A 22,813-nucleotide genomic window follows, 5' to 3' on the forward strand; every position below is an offset into this window, starting at 1 on the left:
ATAGTCTTTTCAGGGAAAAAGAAAATAACACTTTAAATCTTTTCGTTTTTTAAGACTTTATAGTTTGACCTGCTATTTGTCTGCTGGAGAAAAATTTTCAGCAATTTTTAACAACAAACACCATTTTAAAAATCTGGACACAAATAGTACTGTTTAACTTAGTTTCGTACCTCCTCTAGTTGACCTGAAATGGAAAACTTGATACCATTCCCAAAAAAATCTGTTTACGTTTTTTGATAGCTTTGATACACTTACACTATTTTGATTTGGTTAAATTTTAAGAGCAGAAGTAGCCTCGAAAGTTTGAACATAATACACTCAGTCGTTTTCGGGATGCTGCTGAGATGCCTTATTCGGAATTAGCATTATCACATTGCATTTTGATTTAAACTTAAGGCAACATTTAATTTTTGAACATAATGGGCAAATGGGAGGGTGGGAGTGGAAGGGGGATTAGCTGCCCTCCAATCACTTTCGACTATTAAAAAGGACATCAGATCTTTCTATTTTCAATCAAATGAGCCCCTTTTGAAGTTCCCACGACAACTCCTTCGATACAAAGTGCCCTGGTCTAAACAACAACAACAAATATTACTAATCACTTTCGACTATTAAAAAGGGCTCTAGCCCTTTGAATTTCCAATCGAATGAGCTTTTTTTTAAGTTTCTACGACAACGCCTTCTTTAAAAACATTATATGCCCCCTGGGCATAACTTAAAACCCTTGCCCTGAGGGCTGCGGGGGAGTATCCTCCTCAAAAACATATTTTCTATCTGGAAATAATCGAGCCTACGCTAAAAAAAATGGCTATCTAAAAATTTTGATTGGATGTATTTTGGGGAATGATGGGCATCGGTGGGGGCTAGGTGCCCTCCAATCACTTTCGACTATTAAAAAGGGCACTAGCCCTTTGAATTTCTAATAGAATTATCCTTTTTTGAGGTATCTATGACCGTGTCTACTATAAAAAACCTTATCGGCCCCCAGGGCATAACCTAAAACACTTGTGCTGGGGATTGGGGGGGATTGCCATCCTCAAACCCGTATTTACTGTTTGAAATTAAACTACGCTGAACAAAATGGCTATCTCACAATTTTGATTGGATGTGTTTGGAGGAATGATAGGAGTGGGGTGGGGGGGCTAGTTGCCCTCCAATCACTTTCGACTATTAAAAAGGGCACTAGCCCTTTGAATTTCCAATCGAATGAGCCTGTTTTGAAGTTTCTACGACAACGCCTTCTATGAAAACCTTATATGCCCCCAGGGCATAACTTAAAACCCTTGCCCCGAGGGTTGTGGGGGAGTGTCATTCTCAAAAGGATATTTTCTATCTGGATATCAGCTACGCTAACAAAATGCCTTTCTCAAAATTTTGATTGGATGTGTTTGGGGGAATGATGGGCGTGAAGGGGGGGGTATAGTTTCCCTCCAATCACTTTAGACTATTAAAAACGGCACTAGCCCTTTGAATTTCCAATCGAATGAGCCTGTTTTGGAGTTTCTACGACAACTTCTTCTATAAAAGCCTTATATGCCCAGGACATAACTTAAAACCCTTGCCCTGAGGGTTTTGGGGGAGTGTCCTCCTCAAAAACCTATTTTCTTTCTGAAAATCAACTACGTTGAACAAAATGGCTATCTCACAATTTTGATTGCATGTGTTTCGGGGAAAGATGGGCGTGGGGTGGGGGCTAGTCGCCCTCCACTCCCTTTCGACTATTAAAAAGGGCACTAGCCCTTTGAATTTTCAATCGAATGAGGCTTAAGTTTCTACGACAATGCCTTCTATAAAAACCTTATATGTCCCAGGGTATAACTTAAAACCCTTGCCCTGAGGGTTTTGGGGGAGTTTCCTCCTCAAAAACACATTTTCTATCTTGAAATCAACTACGCTAAACAAAATTGCTATCTTAAAATTTTAATTGGATGTGTTTGGGGGAATGATGGGCGGGGGGCTAGTTGCCCTACAATCACTTTCGACTATCAAATAGAGCAATAGGCCTTCGAATCTCCAATTGAATGTGCCCTTTTTCGAAGTTTCCACGAAAACGCTTTCTATAAAAACATTATATGCCCCAAGGGCATAACTTACAACCCTTGCCCTGAGGGCTGTGAGGGGGTTGTCATCCTCAAGGACCTAATTTCCAGAACTTCCAACTACGTTTAACAAAACGGCTATCTCAAAATTTGGACTGGGAAATCAACTACGCTGAACAAAATGACTATCTCAAAATTTCGATTGGATGTGTTTGGGGGATTGATTGGCATGAGGGGGGGGGCTAGTTGTCATCCAATCACTTTCGACTATTAAAAAGGGCACTTGAACGGGCGATTTCCAATCGAATGAGCCCCTTTTGAAGTCTCTACGAGGACCCCTTCTATATGAAGTGCCCTGCTTTAAAGAAAAAAAAAATAAAGTGTACATGGTTTCAACATTGATCTTATATGACCTCAGGGCATAACTTAAAACCCTTGCCCTGAGGGTTGTGGGGAATGTCCTCCTCAAAAACATATTTTCTATATGGGAATAAACTGCGCTGAACAAAATGGCTATCTCAAATTTTTGATTGGATGTATTTGGGGGAATGATGGGCATTGGTGGGGGCTAGTTGCCCTTCAATCACTTTCGACTATGAAAAAGGGCACTAGCCTTTCCAATTTCCAATTGAACGAGCCCTTTTCGAAGTTTTTACGACAACTCCTTCGATACAAAGTGCCCGGGTATGGAGAAAAAAAAGCGCTTTCATAAGCGCTGCTTATGAAATTGCTTAAGGATTGCTCTGGGTACCCGGCTGACTGACCGTATTTCAAACAATAGGCTATACGAAAAATGGGGTTCAATACCGTTCTCTAGGGCTATAATGAAAAAAAGGTTAATGTGGCTAGGGCACGTTGTGCGGATGAAGGATGATAGATTGCCGAAGATCGTCCTTGTCGGACAACCGTCTAGGGCTAACCGGAAAGCAGGTTGTCCCCGTCTGGGATGGGAGGTCGTCATAAAGAAAGATATAAAGGAAATGGGAACTTCGTGGGCGGGTGTAAAAAGGGAGGCTTTGAATAGATTGGGGTAGAGGAGGAGCGTGCGTAGCTGTGTTGGCCTCAGGCGGCTTGGTGTTGCGGTGAGTTGTTAGTAGTAGTAGTAGTAGTATTTTCCAGTGGAATTGTGAAATATTTTCTAGTGGAGAATATGTATATTCTAGTATAATACATACGTTCTTTCCAGTGGATTTGAAATGAAATTAAAAAGACAGTTGGTTCTGTTAAATTTCATTTTTGTTTTTTAAAGGCAAAGAAACTATTCCAAATTCTTTTATTTACAACATATCTACAAAAACAAAAATATAACACTTAGACTTCTCCCCCGCCCCTCCCAAGTGGAGCCTATTGCCAGAAAATAAAATAGGCACACAGTGAAAGAGAAAAGGGATACTATGACAGTTATCGCCATATAATCAGTCCAAATCAAGCAGTAGGCTACAGGACTCCACAGACCCAGCAAGAAAAAACACACACACATAAATAAAGGAATTGAAGTCAAGTCGATACCATCCTCTTAGAACCATCTGAAAAATACCAATGCCACCCGTTTATAAACATCTCAAAAATAGAACTGAACTTGTTTAAGAAAATCAATCATTGCACATATTAAAAACTCAAAGAGAGATTCCTAATAAAATATATCTAAGCTACAAGAAAGAATCATAATATAATATAAAAAATACCAATAATCATTTATAGACTTAGATTAACCTTTAGAAAATCCACCACCAGACGTTTCAAGGTGCCAGAGGAATGACAGCAAATGCCACAAATGGAAGTGTGGCATTTTCTCAGTGTAGCATTTGAAATTTAAAATAACTCGTTTCATAATAGGAGTGTATTCCAGGTTGAAATTAAAATTTGATTCATTTTTACTTCAAATTTAGTATGAATGTGAGCCTCTTGCCATTCGGTCGTGTTTTTCTAGTATATGTTGAAGATCCCAAGCTATTCGTGTAGAGAAATTCCTGAAATAACTACACATTAAAAAGATATATCTAATTCAATATGTTCATCCATTTTAACACACAACAGACTTTTTCAAACTAAACCGAGTGGAAGTGTGGCATTTTAGCAACATTTGCTCAGGTCCAATTTTTGTCTTCATTCTCTTGCCACCGAAAGGCCCCCAAAGGGTTCTCTATGTAGCATTCTGACGGGGATTCCCCAGAGTAAGTATAGAGTGCGCCGAAAATTCACAGCTGTTACGGGCCATGTGAAAGTTATATATATATATATATATATATTATTTTTTTTTGTGCTTATTAAAATTTCTTTTATGTATTGGTTGTTGCTACTATTGTATTTGTTGCCATGAGTGACATAATTTACACAATACTGGCTCATGTAATAATTATATAATATGTATTTCGTTTGTCCCATTTCCTTTGCTTTTTAATTGTGAAGTTATCTGTTTTAACAACTGATTATCTAAAATACGCTTTAATATTATTATTAACGTTATTATTACTATTATTTATTATTATTATTTTACTTTACTATTAATAATATGTTTTTAATAATATATTAATAATAATAAATATTAATATAATAATATACCATAATTTTAGAATAATATTACAATGATATATTATATATTAATGATATATTAATATACATTCTATTATTAATAATTATTATGTTTATTATTGATATATTTTTATTTTTAAGGAACTGTTAAGTGAATCGAATAGTGAACATGTTATTGGTATAGTAAAGATATTCCCATTTGCATCCAGCATCCAACGAAGCGGAGTCGTTACTAGAACGTTAAATCAGCCCCTCTTCGACTTCTTCTGCAAAGGATCACCAGAGACAATAATGAGGCTCTGCGCTCCAGAAACTGGTTAGTTGACATTCTGTTTTGGCTTAAAGCAGGATCAACACTATTCACGGACTAGTTTGTGTGAATCTACCTATTTTCTCACCACCAATAATAATTTCATAATTCTTAGAATAACAGTATTTTTCTTGTGGTTCAACTTAAATTTGAAAAATAGGCTTTACGAAGCTATAGAGTTTAAGAGAATACAAACTAGCTATTTTTGTTTATCAATGTTTGAATCAACATATCAGTGAAGCACTTGGCCAGCAGAGCTTAGAACCATCCTCCTCCTGGCCGTATGAGCAGCAGAGAACTTGGCCGGAGGGTGCCAGCAGAGCTTAGCACCCTCCTCCTTCTGGCCGTATGAGCAGCAGAGCACTTGTCCAGAGGGTTCCAGCAGAGCTTAGCACCCTCCTCTTCCTGGCCGTATGAGCAGAAAAGCACTTGGCCGGAGGGTGCCAGCAGATCTTAGCACCCTCCTCTTCCTGGCCGTAGGAGCAGCAGAGCACTTGGCCGGAGGGAAAATTTACTTCCTTAGACCACAGACCACTCTTCTTGTCTGTTCGTATCTTGTATAGTAAACTCCAAAAGGATAGATTTTTTTCTTTTTTTTTTTTTTTATGGCTAGGGTTATCAAAGATGTGATTGCTTAAAGCAGAATCAAAAGAAATATTTGTACTATTAGAATTTAAAGCATTAGTTATGTCTAGTTTGTGTTGTTGTAGGCGTTTTTCTAAATTTCGATGGGTTCTACCAACATAAAAGTTGCCACAGTCACATGGTATTTGATAAACCCCTCTTTGGCGAGTAACTGGGGTTATATCTTTACCAGAATTTAAGAAATTCATTATTTTGAAATTATTTATAAATACGACATAAAAATTATTTTGTGTGCAAACTTTTTTAAACTTGTAGTGACTTTTGGAATATATGGAAGGTAAATTATATTTGAGGGCTTGGCGGGAACTTCACATTGTAAAAGACCCTTAGGTATTCACATTGAATACCTTGCTTACGTAATTTCGGTAAACCGTAAAACTTTGGGCAAAAGCTACCTCGGGGGGAAATTTATTATACAATTGTGGGGTGATTTTGCCATTTTGTTTTAGATTCTTTAATTCGGTTATAATTAATAATTCTATTAGCAGAATTATATTAATAATTCTAATAGTAAAAAATATTTCTTTTGATTCTGCGTTAAGCAGTCATATCTATGATAATCCTAGCCATAAAATGCGTTTTGAAAAAACTTGCCTTATTAGCAATTATTTAAGCATAAAACAGGTTGTTCGAGAGGCAATTGATATTAAAATCAAAACAAACACTAATATTTCTTTAAATAGAGATTTGGGGGAATATTCGCTTAATGCCCTATACACAAATTTAATTAGAAATGATTTAACTAATTATATTAAAAACCCAGTTAATAATTCCACTCATCCTGTTACGAATAGAACATCTAGGCTGGCTGCCAAGAAGGCGAGATTAGCTTTAAAAGCTTGTCTGTAAGTATTTTTATTCCATTTGAATGAGTTGTTCTTTCTCCCACTTCGCTTGGTGTACCAGTCCTGGTTGAACTTCCTTGAAGTAATGATATTAGGGCTGTTTTGAAAATTAAAAAAAAAACTTTTCTGTTTTAAGGATCGAATTTTAATGTAAGTTTCTTTTATATTGTTTTTTTCTCTTCGTTTGTTTTGCTGAGTACGGCCCTTTGATATAGGGTCGAAATTTTCATTTAAAAGTTGCGTTCCACTGTCTTGTATAAAAAATTTCCCTGTTGTTTCTACTTATTGTTTATGATGGAAAAGCAGTGTAGTCTTCGTCGTTATTTATGAACTATACTATAATAATGCTATTATATATTTCACTATATTTGGCAATAGTCACGTTTAAACCAAACTTAGTATAAATAGTGCTTTTCAGGTCTTTGGGACCGTTTAATCTCTGTAGGGAACAGGGAAAGGGAAGACCCTGAATAATTGTAATTGTTATATCAAAGGAAACGTCAGGCTCCAACCGAACCTGGAGGCAAATAAAATCTAGTGTCTTATTTTTTGCTTCTGGGGGTAGAGGGACAAGGACCCTGATTGTCTTCAGACATTCAAGAAGGCGTCGTTAAGCCTCAAAAAGTGGTTTTTCTCTTATTTTTGGCTATAGAAAAGGGTTAAAATATTGGTTAAAAACTTACTATTTAATTATAATTTGATTTTTTAGAATTATATAATCCATAGGCATTAATTCATCATGATCCAATTGAATAAACAATTTCATAAATCTTTTGAAAATCGCTTTGTTTTCTTTAAGCCTATAGTATAACTCATGCTTAAAACCCTGTACCCGTAAATTCAATCAAATGTGACAAAATCAAGATCTAGAAAACACATGGGAAATATATAATTCGGGCTATATATTTGCATGTTAGGGGGAGGGGTTGAGGGTAAAGTGTAATGGAATTGTTTATGAAATGTATGTATTAATTACAATTATTCTGCCTATTATGAAGTAAGAATTGTTGTTTTAACTCTTTTCTATAGCCAAAAATAAAAGAAAAATGTTTCATCTTTAAGGGTCAATAAAGGGCTTAAAATTTCATCTTTAAGGGTCAATAAAGGGCTTAAAATTGAATTTCCGAGTAAATGATTATTAAACTTGAAAGAGCATAAAAAAAAGCATCGAGTGGTATTTTCACCTAGTTCGTAGCTCAGTAATGAAAATATCTCCAAATTACCGAATATTTTTTTGCTAGTTAAGAGAAGTTTCATAGTAATGCCCTTTGGAGATATCTCCAAATCTCCATATCTCCAAATTACCGAATATTTTTTGCTACTTAAGAGAAGTTTCATAGTAATGCCCTTTGGAGATATCTCCAAATCTCCATATCTCCAAATTACCGAATATTTTTTGCTAGTTAAGAGAAGTTTCATAGTAATCCCCTTTGGAGATATCTCCAAATCTCCATATCTCCAAATTACCTAATATTTTTTGCTAGTTAAGAGAAGTTTCATAGTAATCCCCTTTGGAGATATCTCCAAATCTCCATATCTCCAAATTACCTAATATTTTTTGCTAGTTAAGAGAAGTTTCATAGTAATCCCCTTTGGAGATATCTCCAAATCTCCATATCTCCAAATTCCCTCATATTTTTTGCTAGTTAAGAGAAGTTTCATAGTAATCCCCTTTGGAGATATCTCCAAATCTCCATATCTCCAAATTACCGAATATTTTTTGCTACTTAAGAGAAGTTTCATAGTAATGCCCTTTGGAGATATCTCCATATCTCCAAATTACCGAATATTTTTTGCTAGTTAAGAGAAGTTTCGTAGTAATGCCCTTTGGAGATATCTCCAAATCTCCATATCTCCAAATTACCTAATATTTTTTGCTAGTTAAGAGAAGTTTCATAGTAATGACCTTTGGAGATATCTCCAAATCTCCATATCTCCAAATTACCGAATATTTTTTGATAGTTAAGAGAAGTTTCATAGTAATGCCCTTTGGAGATATCTCCAAATCTCCATATCTCCAAATTACCGAATATTTTTTGCTAGTTAAGAGAAGTTTCATAGTAATGCCCTTTGGAGATATCTCCAAATCTCCATATCTCCAAATTACCTAATATTTTTTGCTAGTTAAGAGAAGTTTCATAGTAATGCCCTTTGGAGATATGGACCTAATTAAACTTCTCCTGAGGGAAAGAAAGGGTTATCCCTAATATCTTGTCATAAGGACGTCTACTATGTGAGTTTATTTGATCTCGATCTAACCTAATGGGGGAGGGGGACGGGTGCCAGTGTCCAAGTTGTGTTTATCGGTGTCCTAATACCAATCTGGTCTCTTTGAGGGGGGGGGCTATAAGGAGTGCCTAAACTCTACTTGAGGGTATCTACGAAAGGTCGTTCTTAGATTTCAGCCAAACTTTTTTCAGAAGTAACAATTAATGTTTTAGTTAGGCCTTTTCAGACCTCAGGATTGGTTTCAACTTTTTTTAGAAGATGAGTGGCCTAAGTTTATTTTATTGAGTACGTTTACCAGAAGGGGATGTTGGATCCAACTCAAATTTGATCAAAATTAAGAATATACTCATGGTTCGCCTTTTGGGCTCCGCAACTGATTTGGCCAGTGTGTTTAGAGTGGGGGGGGGTAAGTTTATTGTCAACCTAAGTGCTTGGTAGAATTTATTCAACATCACCTGGTCAGGAGCTACGGTTGTGATTTCGAGTACCCAGACTCGATCAAACCTCTGTTAGGGAAGGGTACTTTTACGTTTATTAAAAAAAAGCTAATAGGTGCTCAATTAAATTTGGTCGCGAAGAACGTTTGGTTTTAGTTATGTCTTTAGGTGAGGGGGTGCTCAATTAAATTTGGTCGCGAAGAACGTTGGGTTTTAGTTATGTCTTTAGGTGAGGGGGTGCTCAATTAAATTTGGTCGCGAAGAACGTTGGGTTTTAGTTATGTCTTTAGGTGAGGGGGTGCTCAATTAAATTTGGTCGCGAAGAACGTTTGGTTTTAGTTAGGTCTTTAGGTGAGGGGGTGCTCAATTAAATTTGGTCGCGAAGAACGTTGGGTTTTAGTTATGTCTTTAGGTGAGGGGGTGCTCAATTAAATTTGGTCGCGAAGAACGTTGGGTTTTAGTTATGTCTTTAGGTGAGGGGGTGCTCAATTAAATTTGGTTGCGAAGAACGTTGTGTTTTAGTTATGTCTTTAGGTGAGGGGGTGCTCAATTAAATTTGGTCGCGAAGAAAGTTGGGTTTTAGTTATGTCTTTAGGTGAAAGGGTGCTCAATTAAACTTGATCGCGAAGCAAGTTGGGTTTTATCTATGTCTTTAGGTGAGGGGGACTCAATTAAATTAGGTCGCGAAGGAAGTTGGGTTTTGTTTTGTCTTTAGGTGAGAGGGTACTCAACTAAATTTGGTCGTGTTGCAAGTTTTGTTTTAGTTGTGTCTTTAGGTGAGAGGGTGCTCAATTTAATGCGGTCGTGAAGCAAGTTGGGCTCAATTAAATTTGGTCGCGAAGTAAGTTGGGTTTTAGTTATGTCTTTAGGTGAGGGGGACTCAATTAAATTTGGTCGCGAAGGAAGTTGGGTTTTAATTGTGTATTTAGGTGAGGGGTGTTCAATTAAATTTGGTCGCGAAGCAAGTTGGGTTTTAGTTTTGTCTTTAGGTGAGGGGGTGCTCAACTAAATTTGGTCGTGTAGCAAGTTGGGTTTTAGTTGTGTCTTTAGGTGAGAGGGTGCTCAATTTAATGTGGTCGTGAAGCAAGTTGGGCTCAATTAAATTTGGTCGCGAAGCAAGTTGGGTTTTAGTCATGTCTTTAGTTGAGGGGGTACTCAATTAGACTTGGTCGCGAAGCAAGTTGGATTTTAGTTATGTCTTTAGGTGAGGGGGAGGCTATAACTCCAATCTGATAGTTTATTGGGTATTTGTGACTAGGAGTAAGTGTCATATCAGCTTATGAACTTGTTATTTGTTATGGTGTGTCTTCAGTTTCGCAAAGCGATATTCTTACAAACAGTTTATAATCGCGGGATCCATGGGCTGTCACATTGTAAAAAAAAAAAAAAAAAAAAAAAAAATGGCGCACATATAAAGATCCGTAAAAGTAGTCTTCAATTTATCCATTTTATAGTCAGTCCATACACGGTAGTTGTATACTTCCGTGAAAAACTTCAGACGTGATATGGGATATACAACTTTTGTTTTACCTTGAGACATAACACAAGCGTTTCTCCGTAGGTGTTGTACATTGGTCGTATTTGCAGTAACATTTCACCTAGCCTTGGCTTGGTTTTGGTTTAAAACTCTTAACTTCTGGTTTACCGTTCACTGTCTTGGAAATCGCATTTTAGTGTATGAGGGTAGTACAACTATCGCGTCTCGATCAAAGATCATAGCCAATCACAACGGTGCTCATTTGATAAGAAATTTATGTTTCTAGGGTTTCTTTAAGTAATGAAAAAAAATCACGCTACAACAAAGTACCAGTTGTTCCCACAAAAAAATAGTTGGCTAAATAGGGCCATAAAATAATTGATCTAAAATTCGGAGATAGCCAATTGGCTGAAAACTATTTAAAAGCTGTATATAAGATTCCCCCCCTTCCAAAATCCCCTCCCCCCCCCTTCGGGCCTATTCATGAGTTAAAAACTTCGCAAGTCGCTGGCTGGACGCTGGTCTTCTTTGTTATTCATCAAGAGAAGTAGAAATCTGGTAGAAACGAAATGGTTGTGGCATTTTAGAACCCTTGCATAATAGTTGAAATAATAGATAATAGATTTGCCGTGGCATTCAATAAGATTCAAGGAATCTAATTAAAGGGGAGTACACACAAAACGGATCGGATTTTATGTTGATTTCAAATATATAAATTTCATCAAGTTTAGTATTGCCGATCAAAAGTTACGAGCCTGAGAATATTTGCCTTGTTTTCGAAAAAGGTGGGGAACTAAGGTCATAGAATCTTAATGAAAATCACACCGTCAGATTCAGCATATCAGATAGCTCTATTGTATAGATTTAAAGCTCCTATATGCAAAAATTTGGAATTTTGAAGAAAGATCACGGATGCGCTTTTATTTATTTGTTGTTTTTTTTTCTTCCCAGGGGTGACCGTATCGACCCAGTGGTCCTAAAATATCGCGAGAAGGTTCATTCGAACGAAAATCAGAAGTTCTAGTGCCCTTTTAAGTGATCAAGACAATTGGAGGGCAACTAGGCCCCCTCCCAAACTCATTTTTTTCCCTAAGTCACCGGATCAAAATTTTGAGATAAGCATTTTCTTCAGCATATTCGAAAAATCTTATAACTATGTCTTTAGGTGTAAAATGACTCGCCACAGTCCCCGGGGGAAGGGCTGCAAGTTGTGAACTTTGCCCATTGTTTATGTATAGTATCTATTATTTGGAAATATATAGCCATTTTTTGGGGGTTAGGGGGGGATGTGCTGGTGCTGGATTTCTAAGAGTAGAATCTTCCTTTGGGAGGGAAATTTCTGATAAGTGAATATTCTAGGGAAATAGTACACTGGGGGGTTTGGACAGAATTACCATACGAAATTCTTTTTTAATTGTCGTACATTCTCTTTTCCAAATTTTTTTATGTAGATGTTCTGGGGGGATTATCCGAGGGCTTTTTCCTCAAGTTCTGTTTTCTGGGAAATAATTTCCATGGAAGGGGGCATTTCTGGAGTAACCGAGAAACTAATTATAGATTAAAGTCTTATTCCAACGAAAAAATACTAAGGAGAATTTTTCAGAGTGAATCGTCCACAAGCAAATTTACAGAGAGAGAGGGGGGGGGTATTCTCAGTGAGGAAGAAACTGTCTGAAAGGAATTTGACGGGGGGCGCACTTTACGTTGGATGGAATTTCCACGAAGGAGTTCCCTGAGGGGGAGGAATATATTTCATGGAGGGTGAGCCAGAAAAGTGCTAACATCTTTAGCGTAAAGAGCAAGGTATTGAGGAGGGGCGACCCTTCATATCTGGAATAAATCTGCCAAAAGTAATATGCAAATCGTGTTTTATTTTTTCATGCATGGTGAGCCAAAATTGAACCTGCATTAGTTGAAAAACGTTAAGAAATTAAATAAAAATCAAGTTTTTTATAAACTGAAAGTAAGTAGCGACATTAAAACTTAAAACTAACAGCAATTATTCCGTATATGAAAGGGGCTGTCCCCTCCTTAACGCATCACTCTTTACACTAAAGTTTGACTCTTAGTCACCACTACTTTTTAAAACAATAATTAAAATTTAGCGTAAAAAGCGAGACGTTGAGGAGGGGACAGCCCCTTTCATATACGGAATGGTTGCTGTTCGATTTAATTTTTAATGTCGCTCCTTACTTTCAGTTAAAAAACTTTTTTTTATTATTTAATTTCATAAACACGATACTTTGGTCAGCATATGAAGACCCGTCTATATTGCAATTGTATCTGTCTGGTTTATATACGAAGTAACACAAGAGACGAAAATTAACGAACAAGATAGTAGTGAAGAATTATGGTATACAAAGTAATATTTGGCAGGGATAGTTACCAGTGATAAATCACTAGGGGTGGCACCGTGGTTGGGTGATTTTCGGGGAACCGAATTTTTTTTGGGGGTGACACATATATTTCGGTCAAATCCCCGAATTCGAGGATAGTGCAAGCCCTGCTTGATTTCTAATCAGAAAAATCGAAATACTTAACCACACAAGAAAAAAAGCTCCGACTTTGCGGTTGACGCAAAAAAGACTTGCCGAAAAATTAATTCAAATTCAACCGAACGCCACCGCCTCTACTGGTGGGGGCGCGCGTGCGGCGCGCCAGCGGCGTTGCGACACTTCGGTGGCGGTCAACCGGGCCTTTCCTTGGTAGTGCTCGGTCGATGCGCTGGCGTGGCGCCGGGGTCTAACTGAGCTATGGTGAACTTCGACAAACTTCGTCTTTTTATACATTTTTCAGTTTCAAGAGTTCTATTTATTTTTGTATTACTATATATGTTCAAGTGCCCATTAGGGGAGGGGGGATAAGATGATAGTGGTTTACAAAACAGTTGCTCAAGGAATGATCAGTCCGTTTGGTTCGCTGTTCGGTGTATATAAGTATATAAAATAAATAAGATATTTTTGAAAGGTTTATTATGTAGATTAAAGAAAATTAAATTTTTGCTCAGTATATAAAGTAGATAAGATATTTTTGTAAGGTTTATTATGTAGATTAAATAAAATGAAATTTTTCTAAAGCCATTTAAAATAAACAAATTTTTCTTATGGAAGTAAAGAGCGAGTAGAGAGCATAAGTCAGCAAAACTCAAATAAACGGACTCACAATATTGGAGCTTAAGCTTTAAACTATAGAATTTTGCTGAAAATTGAATATAACAAACAAACAATTTTTTTCAACTGAAAGTAAGGAGCAACATTAAAACGGAACAGAAATTATTATGTATATGTGGGGGTTCGCCTAGTCAATACCTTGCTCTTTACGCTAAAGTTCGAATTGTGTTACAATTCTATAAGAATGACCTCTGAATCACAAAGGCCGTTTAATTAGAATATATAGCTCTTTTGAAAGTATTAAAAAAAAAACTTTAGAGTAAAGAGCGAGATATTGACTAGGGGGCGAACCCTCTCATATACGTAATAATTTCTGTTCGTTTTAAGTTTTAATGTTGCTCCTTATTTTCAGTTGAAAAAACTTTTAATTTAATTTCTGGTCGTTTTTAAATAATGCTGGGAAATCCGGCACCCCCTTCATAGAAATGTCCCTTTCCCCATGAAAATATCCTCCATGTCAGCATAAAAATCCGATTCTTTTGATGTATCTATTGGTATCAAAATTCCGTTTTTTAGATTTTTCGTTACTATTGAGCCGAGTCGATCCTCACTTACAGCTCGTTACCACGAACTGTTTAACTAAGCTTGCTTGAATTTCTTAGAGAATTTAAATTATGTGGAGAAAGTTACCAATACCATGGCCAGTGAAAGACTATTGAAAGCCTGATAAATGAGTCTTTTATTTTCTGGAAGATTTTCCTACTCCTTAAAGGACCTGGTGGATGGGTGCAAGACGTTAGGTGCAGTGAAGACGTTAAAAGTAGAATACCCAAAACCCAAAACTTTTTTTCACAGTTGAAAAAAGTTTGAAAGAATAGGAAGATAAGTCTGCGAGCCAAGATTAGAATGTTAGAAGCTACAGTGATTACAGTGGTCAAATATGGTTCTGAAGCATGGGCGCTCCGAGGAATGGAGGAAGATTTGATAGATGTTTGCTAGAGAAATTATCTACTAATTTTTTTTTGGGGGGGGGGTACCCGACTGACTGACCGTATTTCAAACAGTTGGCTGTCCGAAAAGTGTTCATAGGCAGTGCAATAGCGCTGCCTAAGTAAAGAACGATTTTGGCACGATGTATTATTATTATTTTTTTTTTCTTTAGACCAGGCCACTTCGAAAAAAAAGAAGTGTTCTTCAATCCCGCTTTCTAGAGCTATAATGAGAGAAAGGCTGAGATGGCTAGGCGTGTTCTTCGGATGAAGGACGACAGATTGCCAAAAATTGTTTGGACCAACCGTCTATGGCTAAACAGAAAGCAGGTCACCCTCGGTTGGGGTGGGAGGAAGTCACAAGGAAAGATTTAAGGGAAGCGGGAGCTTCCTGGTAGGATGTAAAGAGCGAGGCTTTGAATAGATTGGGATGGAGGAGGAGCGTATGTGGTTGTGTTGTCCCCATGTGGCTTGGTGCTGCGGTGAGTTGTTAGTAGTAGTAGCAGTATAAAGATTATCCTGTAATTTTTAGTTGATTTTATGTTTTCATTTTTTCAGAATTATTCGTTTTCGTTCCTTTTAGGTCGACTTCACAGTTTATTCCTATCAGAAAAACTTTGTTTTTTGAGCAAATGTGCATAAACTAGGATCATTACTCATGGGACTGAGGCGTCGTGTCGACTCCGGTAGCAAACTTATTAGATTTTTCAACAATGCTAGACAAAGTGGCTGTTTCAAAATCGATTTAATACCAATGAAGTGTTACAAGGGTTCCTGAAGACGGAAATGGCAGGGGAGGGGCTGTTTGCCCTCAAATCACTTTTGGTCCTTTGAAAAGGCCCTAAAATTTCCCATTTCCAAAAAAATTCATAATTTCTACTCTACGATCATCCTTTCTATACAAAGTGGCTGGGGAAATTAAGAATATTATATTGGAGACACATCACCCTTTGCTAAGTCAGCGCTATTGCGTTGACTCTATTGACACGTTCGTTGGTATTATAGGACCACTGAAAAGTCTCGGTTTTCAAAACTCACACTCGTTGACTTTGTTAAATACCGTTTTCGTCATTCGTTGAATTCGTTAATTACCGTTTTCTGTCATAACTTCGTTTTATTCACGATTTTTGTCGAGAGTTTGATTGGTTGTTAAAGTTAGTAATGTTTGTTTTTACAGTTCCGAAGAACTTTCATCAAACCTTAATTGGGTATGCTCAATAAGGTAATCGTGTTATATCGTATTAATTCGTTAAATACCGTTTTCTGTCATAAATTAGCTTATTCACTACTTTCGGCGAGAGTTTGATTGGTTGCTATAGTTATTAATGTTTGTTTTTGCAGTTCCGAAGAACTTTCATCAAACCTTAAGTGGGTATGCTCAATAAGGTAATCGTGTTATATCGTATTAATTCGTTAAATACCGTTTTCTGTCATAAATTAGCTTATTCACTACTTTCGTCGAGAGTTTGAGTGGTTGCTAAAGTTATTAATGTTTGTTTTTGCAGTTCCGAAGAACTTTCATCAAACCTTAAGTGGGTATGCTCAATAAGGTAATCGTGTTATATCGTATTAATTCGTTAAATACCGTTTTCTGTCATAAATTAGCTTATTCACTACTTTCGTCTAGAGTTTGATTGGTTGCTATAGTTATTAATGTTTGTTTTTGAAGTTCCGAAGAAATTTCATCAAACATTAAGTGGGTATGCTCAATAAGGTAATCGTGTTATATCGTATTAATTCGTTAAATACCGTTTTCTGTCATAAATTAGCTTATTCACTACTTTCGTCTAGAGTTTGATTGGTTGCTAAAGTTAGTAATGTTTATTTTGCAGTTCCGAAGAACTTTCATCAAACCTTAAGTGGGTATGCTCAATAAGGTAATCGTGTTATATCGTATTAATTCGTTAAATACCGTTTTCTGCCATAAATTAGCTTATTCACTACTTTCGTCTAGAGTTTGATTGGTTGCTAAAGTTATTAATGTTTATTTTGCAGTTCCGAAGAACTTTCATCAAACCTTAAGTGGGTATGCTCAATAAGGTAATCGTGTTATATCGTATTAATTCGTTAAATACCGTTTTCTGCCATAAATTAGCTTATTCACTTCTTTCGTCTAGAGTTTGATTGGTTTCTAAAGTTATTAATGTTTGTTTTGTAGTTCTCAAGAACTTTCATCAAACCTTAAGTGGGTATGCTAAGTAAGGTAATCGTGTTATATCGTATTACTTCGTTAAATAACGTTTTCTGACATAAATTAGCTTATTCACTTCTTTCGTATAGTGTTTGAGTGGTTGCTAACGTTATTAATGTTTATTTTGCAGTTCTGAAGAACTTTCATAAAACCTTAAGTGGGTATGCTCAATAAGGTAATCGTGTTATATCGTATTAATTCGTTAAATACCGTTTTCTGCCATAAATTAGCTTATTCACTACTTTCGTCTAGAGTTTGATTGGTTGCTAAAGTTAGTAATGTTTGTTTTGCAGTTAAGAAGAACTTTCATCAAACCTTAAGTGGGTATGCTCAGTAAGGTAATCGTGTTATATCGTATTAATTCGTTAAATACCGTTTTCTGCCATAAATTAGCTTATTCACTACTTTCGTCTAGAGTTTGAGTGGTTGCTAAAGTTATTAATGTTTATTTTGCAGTTCTGAAGAACTTTCATCAAACCTTAAGTGGGTATGCTCAGTAAGGTAATCGTGTTATATCGTATTAATTCGTTAAATACCGTTTTCTGCCATAAATTAGCTTATTCACTACTTTCGTCTAGAGTTTGATTGGTTGCTAAAGTTAGTAATGTTTGTTTTGCAGTTCTGAAGAACTTTCATCAAACCTTAAGTGGGTATGCTCAATAAGGTAATCGTGTTATATCGTATTAATTCGTTAAATACCGTTTTCTGCCATAAATTAGCTTATTCACTTCTTTCGTCTAGAGTTTGATTGGTTGCTATAGTTATTAATGTTTATTTTGAAGTTCTGAAGAACTTTCATCAAACCTTAAGTGGGTATGCTCAGTAAGGTAATCGTGTTATATCGTATTAATTCGTTAAATACCGTTTTCTGCCATAAATTAGCTTATTCACTACTTTCGTCTAGAGTTTGATTGGTTGCTAAAGTTATTAATGTTTGTTTTTGCAGTTCCGAAGAACTTTCATCAAACCTTAAGTGGGTATGCTCAAAAAGGTTATCGTATTATAGCAATGGCACATCGGTCAGTGAAAAAGAACTATGTCAAAGTGCAAAAAATGCAGCGTGAAGAATTTGAAGAGAATTTGACCTTTCTTGGTCTGATTATTATGGAAAATAGGGAGAAAATGGAGACAAAGGAAGTAATAAAAGAACTAGAAATGGCTGATATTCGCACTGTCATGATTACAGGTACGTTCTGGATAAACGGTTATGTTTGTGACATTTGACACTTATGTTTCAGCCATTTGACAGTTCTGTCTATGACCTTCGACAGTAATGTTTAATTGGCTTTTTTTTCTCTGATTCTTATGGAAAAAGGGAGAAAATGGAAGCGAAGCAGTTAATAATGGAACTGAAAATGGCTGATATTCATATTGTATGTTTGCTGGTCTGTGTTGGGTAAACCCTTTTTTTATGACCTTTGACAGTTGTGTTCTAGTCGTTTGACAGTCTGTTTATGACATTTGACAGTTATGTTTATTTGGCTTTTTTTTATCTGAATCTTACGGAAAAAGGGAGAAAATGGAAGCAAAGGAATTAATAAAAGAACTGAAAATGGCTGATATTCGTACTGTCATGTTTACTGATCCGCGCGCGATAAACATTTATGTTTTATGACCTTTGACAGTTGTGTTCTAGTCGTTTGACAGTCTGTTTATGACATTTGACAGTTATGTTTATTTGGCTTTTTTTTTATCTGAATCTCACGGAAAAAGGGAGAAAATGGAAGCAAAGGAATTAATAAAGGAACTGAAAATGGCTGATATTCGTACTGTCATGTTTACTGATCCGCGAGCGATAAACATTTATGTTTTATGACGTTTGACACTTGTGTTTCTGACCGTTTAGGTTTATGTTTGACCGTTATGTTTAGGTTTGACCGTTAGGTTTTGACCGTTTAGAGTTATGTTTTGTTTACTTTTTTTCTGTCTAATCGTCCTGAAAATTAAGGAAAATTATACCGTTTTAAGGAAATTAAGGAAAATTATACGGTTAGGTTTATGTTTGACCGTTAGGTTTATGTTTGACCGTTAGGTTTTGACCGTTTAGAGTTATGTTTTGTTTAATTTTTTTCTGTCTAATCGTCCTGAAAATTAAGGAAAATTATACCGTTAGGTTTATGTTTGACCGTTATGTTTATGTTTGACCGTTAGGTTTTGACCGTTTAGAGTTATGTTTTGTTTACTTTTTTTCTGTCTAATCGTCCTGAAAATTAAGGAAAATTATACCGTTTTAAGGAAATTAAGGAAAATTATACGGTTAGGTTTATGTTTGACCGTTAGGTTTATGTTTGACCGTTAGGTTTTGACCGTTTAGAGTTATGTTTTGTTTACTTTTTTTCTGTTTAATCGTCCTGAAAATTAAGGAAAATTATACCGTTAGGTTTATGTTTGACCGTTATGTTTATGTTTGACCGTTAGGTTTTGACCGTTTAGAGTTATGTTTTGTTTACTTTTTTTCTGTATAATCGTCCTGAAAATTAAGGAAAATTATACAGTTTTAAGTAAATTAAGGAAAATTATAACGTTAGGTTTATGTTTGACCGTTAGGTTTATGTTTGACCGTTAGGTTTTGACCGTTTAGAGTTATGTTTTGTTTACTTTTTTTCTGTTTAATCGTCCTGAAAATTAAGGAAAATTATACCGTTAGGTTTATGTTTGACCGTTATGTTTATGTTTGACAGTTAGGTTTTGACCATTTAGAGTTATGTTTTGTTTACTTTTTTTCTGTCTAATCGTCCTGAAAATTAAGGAAAATTATACAGTTTTAAGGAAATTAAGGAAAATTATACCGTTAGGTTTATGTTTGACCGTTAGGTTTTGACCGTTTAGGTTTATGTTTTGTTTACTTTTTTTCTGTCTAATCGTCCTGAAAATTAAGGAGAAAATGGAAACAAAGGAGGTAATAAGGGAACTAGAAATGGCTGATATTCGTACCTTCATGAATACTGGTGCTTTTTGAATAGGTATGCTTGTTTTATGATATAACTAAAGTTCTTAATTCCCCCCTTCCCTAATAAAAAATAATAAAAAACTACTTTTTATATTCTATTTGAACTTTCTATTTCAACTTTATGATAATAAAGCTTCTTTATTATGAATAATAATATTAATAATTACTAGTAATAATAATATTCTTTATAATGATAATCTATTTGAACTTTATACTGCCATAAAAAAAATAGCAAAAAACGGAAAACCTGATATACAAATATACCTGATATATTACATTGCATTTGTATGATTATACAAATGCATAGACTGTACAGACAATGATTTTCTACAGTAAAGTGGGCGCTGTCATCCCCCTAAATATATACTTACCCAACACATATATACTTATCCTGGGTTAAGTATAACAAAATATATACTTAACTCAGGAAGGAATGCGTCAAGGTTTTGTAAAGTGAATGTTCCAATGCATAATTTTTTTTTTTAATGTTTTTATAAATGTGGTTTTCATTTCCTTCCATTTTCCTTTAGATGTTTTTTTTCTATTTTCTTCTCCCACCTTAATCGTGGACGACCCGATTTTATTTGGCCCTAACCCCTTCACGCACGATTTTTCTCCCTCAGAAAAAAAAATCTGAAATCTTGTTGGGTTAATGGTACATAGCTAAAATCAAGGGGTAAACTTTCTAACTGAACCTATGATGACAACCCTGTTTTTTGCGATGTTCTCAATCAAAGACAGTGTGCTTGGCTGGATCAAAATCGGCTCTGTTTTAGGTAAAAAGCGTACAAAAGGCAAGTGCTGAATAAGCATACAACTAATCACTTAGCGTAAAATTCACCAAAATAATTGCGCCCATTGACATTATACAGAGGAATTTTACATTTCGAACACATTGTGCGAGTTTTCATAATATATGTTGAGTTCTTGCAACAGTTGTGCTTATCAATCTTTTCTGGCCAGTGACTTATCTGGTCAAACCGAGCGTTCCGTCCGGGGCGCACAAAAACCCTGTTCCTTTTCTTAGACGACTCGCTAAGATCTTCCTCTATTTTATAATATTCCAAGTCACGTGAAGTCCTTGACCTTGCCTCGCTTGTTACCAGGAACAGCATTGTTGATGAGATCCTGTGCAACGTCAAGGCTAAAGGAAAGTAGGTCAAGGAGGCTTTTGTTGCTGATTTCCAGTCGATCACAGTCACCCATGTATTCTAGCCATGAGTTACAAACAGCAACATCCACCATGTGGAAAACCATTCTGAGGGTCGACTTTTTGATCGGATCAATCTCCTGTAACAAGACAAGCTGATGTATTGTGTCGAACCCACCCATACTCCTGGTTTATCCTTGACAATCTGTGGTCGTGCGATTTCTTTTTCTTTGCAGCCTTTGACTGTCTGTTCACTTTGCTTACCTGTAGTCTGTTTCTTTGCAGTCTGTTCACTTTGCTTACCTGTAGTCTGTTTCTTTGTAGTCTGTTCACTTTGATTACGTGTAGTCTGTTTCTTTTTAGTATGTTCACTTTGCTTACCTGTAGTCTGTTTCTTTGCAGTCTGTTCACTTTGCTTACCTGGAGTCTGTTTCTTAGCAGTCTGTCCACTTTCCTTACCTGTAGTCTTGTTTCTTAGCAGTCTGTTTACTTTGCTTACCTGTAGTCTGTTTCTTTGCAGTCTGTTCACTTTGCTTACCTGTAGTCTGTTTCTTTGCAGTCTGTTCACTTTGCTTACCTGTAGTTTGTTTATTTGCAGTCTGTTCGCTTTGCTTACCTCACCTCCACCCACATGTCTTGAAGTTACCTGAACGCTACTGCTATCTAACCAGGGTGCCAATGCGAATTCATCTCCCCCCCCCCCCAATTACGTCAGAAAAGCTGTCTCTTCCTTTTCTCTTCTGGTCTTTCTCGGTGTCGAGTGGCACACTTCGGATCCTTTCCGCCTTGATAGTACCCGTGCTAAGTGCTCCTTTTTTAACTCTAGAAGAAGGTCAATTGAAGTAAAGAAATTGTCACCATACACTTTTGTGAATGGTGAGGGATTGATCACATTCAGTATTTTAAAAACTAAAAGCGTTTGAAATAAAAATTATTTTTTAAATTTGCAGGTACTTTTCTAATTTCAATTCAAAAAGTACAATTGTTGCTAAAGCACTATAAAATTTTGTATTTTATATAGTAATTTTAGAGATTTTGAACTGACATTATTTTTTTGCATAACATTATTTTACTTAAATCATTCTATAATAAATCTTATAGTAACAGTTATATACATCTTAATTATAGTCTAAATTTTACCTGACTTTTTCTATTTATTTTTTCTTGTTTATTATTTTTCCTTTATTTTCCTTCAATTATTTTCTTTGCAACCAGGAAACCACGATTGCAGCTACTGCTGCGACCACGATCATCATCTGTAATTGAAAATGCAGTTTTTTTTTGTTTTTATTTTTATCAAAAATTGATTTTATTTTAATTGATATATATTTTCCATAAGGTTAGTGTCTAATAATTATGGTTGCAGCCGCAGCTGCAACCTATTAAAGGAAGAACCACGAGCCATAGTAATCAAAAATAAAAAATAAACATTCTTTTAAATAAATAAAGCATTTTCGCTAATACCCCTTGCTGTTCCTCCCTAAGACACCATCAACGACTTTACAAATGTCGATTGCAACTAAAGCTTATTCTTTACTATATCCTTTACTAGGTTGCAAATATTACTGCCGCTACTATCCGGCTAATATAAGCCGAAGTCTTTTTCCTATGTGTGATATATAGTCTTGGTTGCAGCGGTAGTCTTGTATGTGAAGGCAAGTTTCATTTATTTGGAAATAAACGAAAAATAAATAAACGAAATGGGCTTGTTTTGACGTTGGTCTATCCGAGTGCTTTCTGCATAATAGATCATTGAGCCCTGCAAAGAGTTTATTTAATTTTTTATGATTGTGAAGTTTTTTCATTATGATTTCAGTCAAATTTTAAGTTGAACCTCTGAAAATTAATAAACTCCCTTCCTCTCCGCCATTTTCCTCCCCCCCCTCTCTCTCTCTCTCTCTCTCTCTCT

General features: G+C 35.9%; 1 protein-coding gene across 1 annotated transcript in view; it reads left to right on the forward strand.

Annotated features, from left to right (window-relative positions):
* LOC148939815 (polyamine-transporting ATPase 13A3-like) overlaps positions 1-22,813 on the forward strand; it is a 150,635-nt gene that overhangs the window by 103,389 nt on the left and 24,433 nt on the right. Inside the window, exons 14-15 of the mRNA XM_089106456.1 lie at positions 4,713-4,887; positions 17,751-17,990. Of these exons, the coding sequence (XP_088962582.1) occupies positions 4,713-4,887; positions 17,751-17,990 (415 nt within the window). The remainder of the gene's footprint in view (positions 1-4,712; positions 4,888-17,750; positions 17,991-22,813) is intronic.

Source organism: Artemia sp. Qi Xiang Cuo, chromosome 20, assembly GCF_049724085.1.
Source record: "Artemia sp. Qi Xiang Cuo chromosome 20, ASM4972408v1, whole genome shotgun sequence".
NCBI classification, from domain to species: domain Eukaryota; kingdom Metazoa; phylum Arthropoda; class Branchiopoda; order Anostraca; family Artemiidae; genus Artemia; species Artemia sp. Qi Xiang Cuo.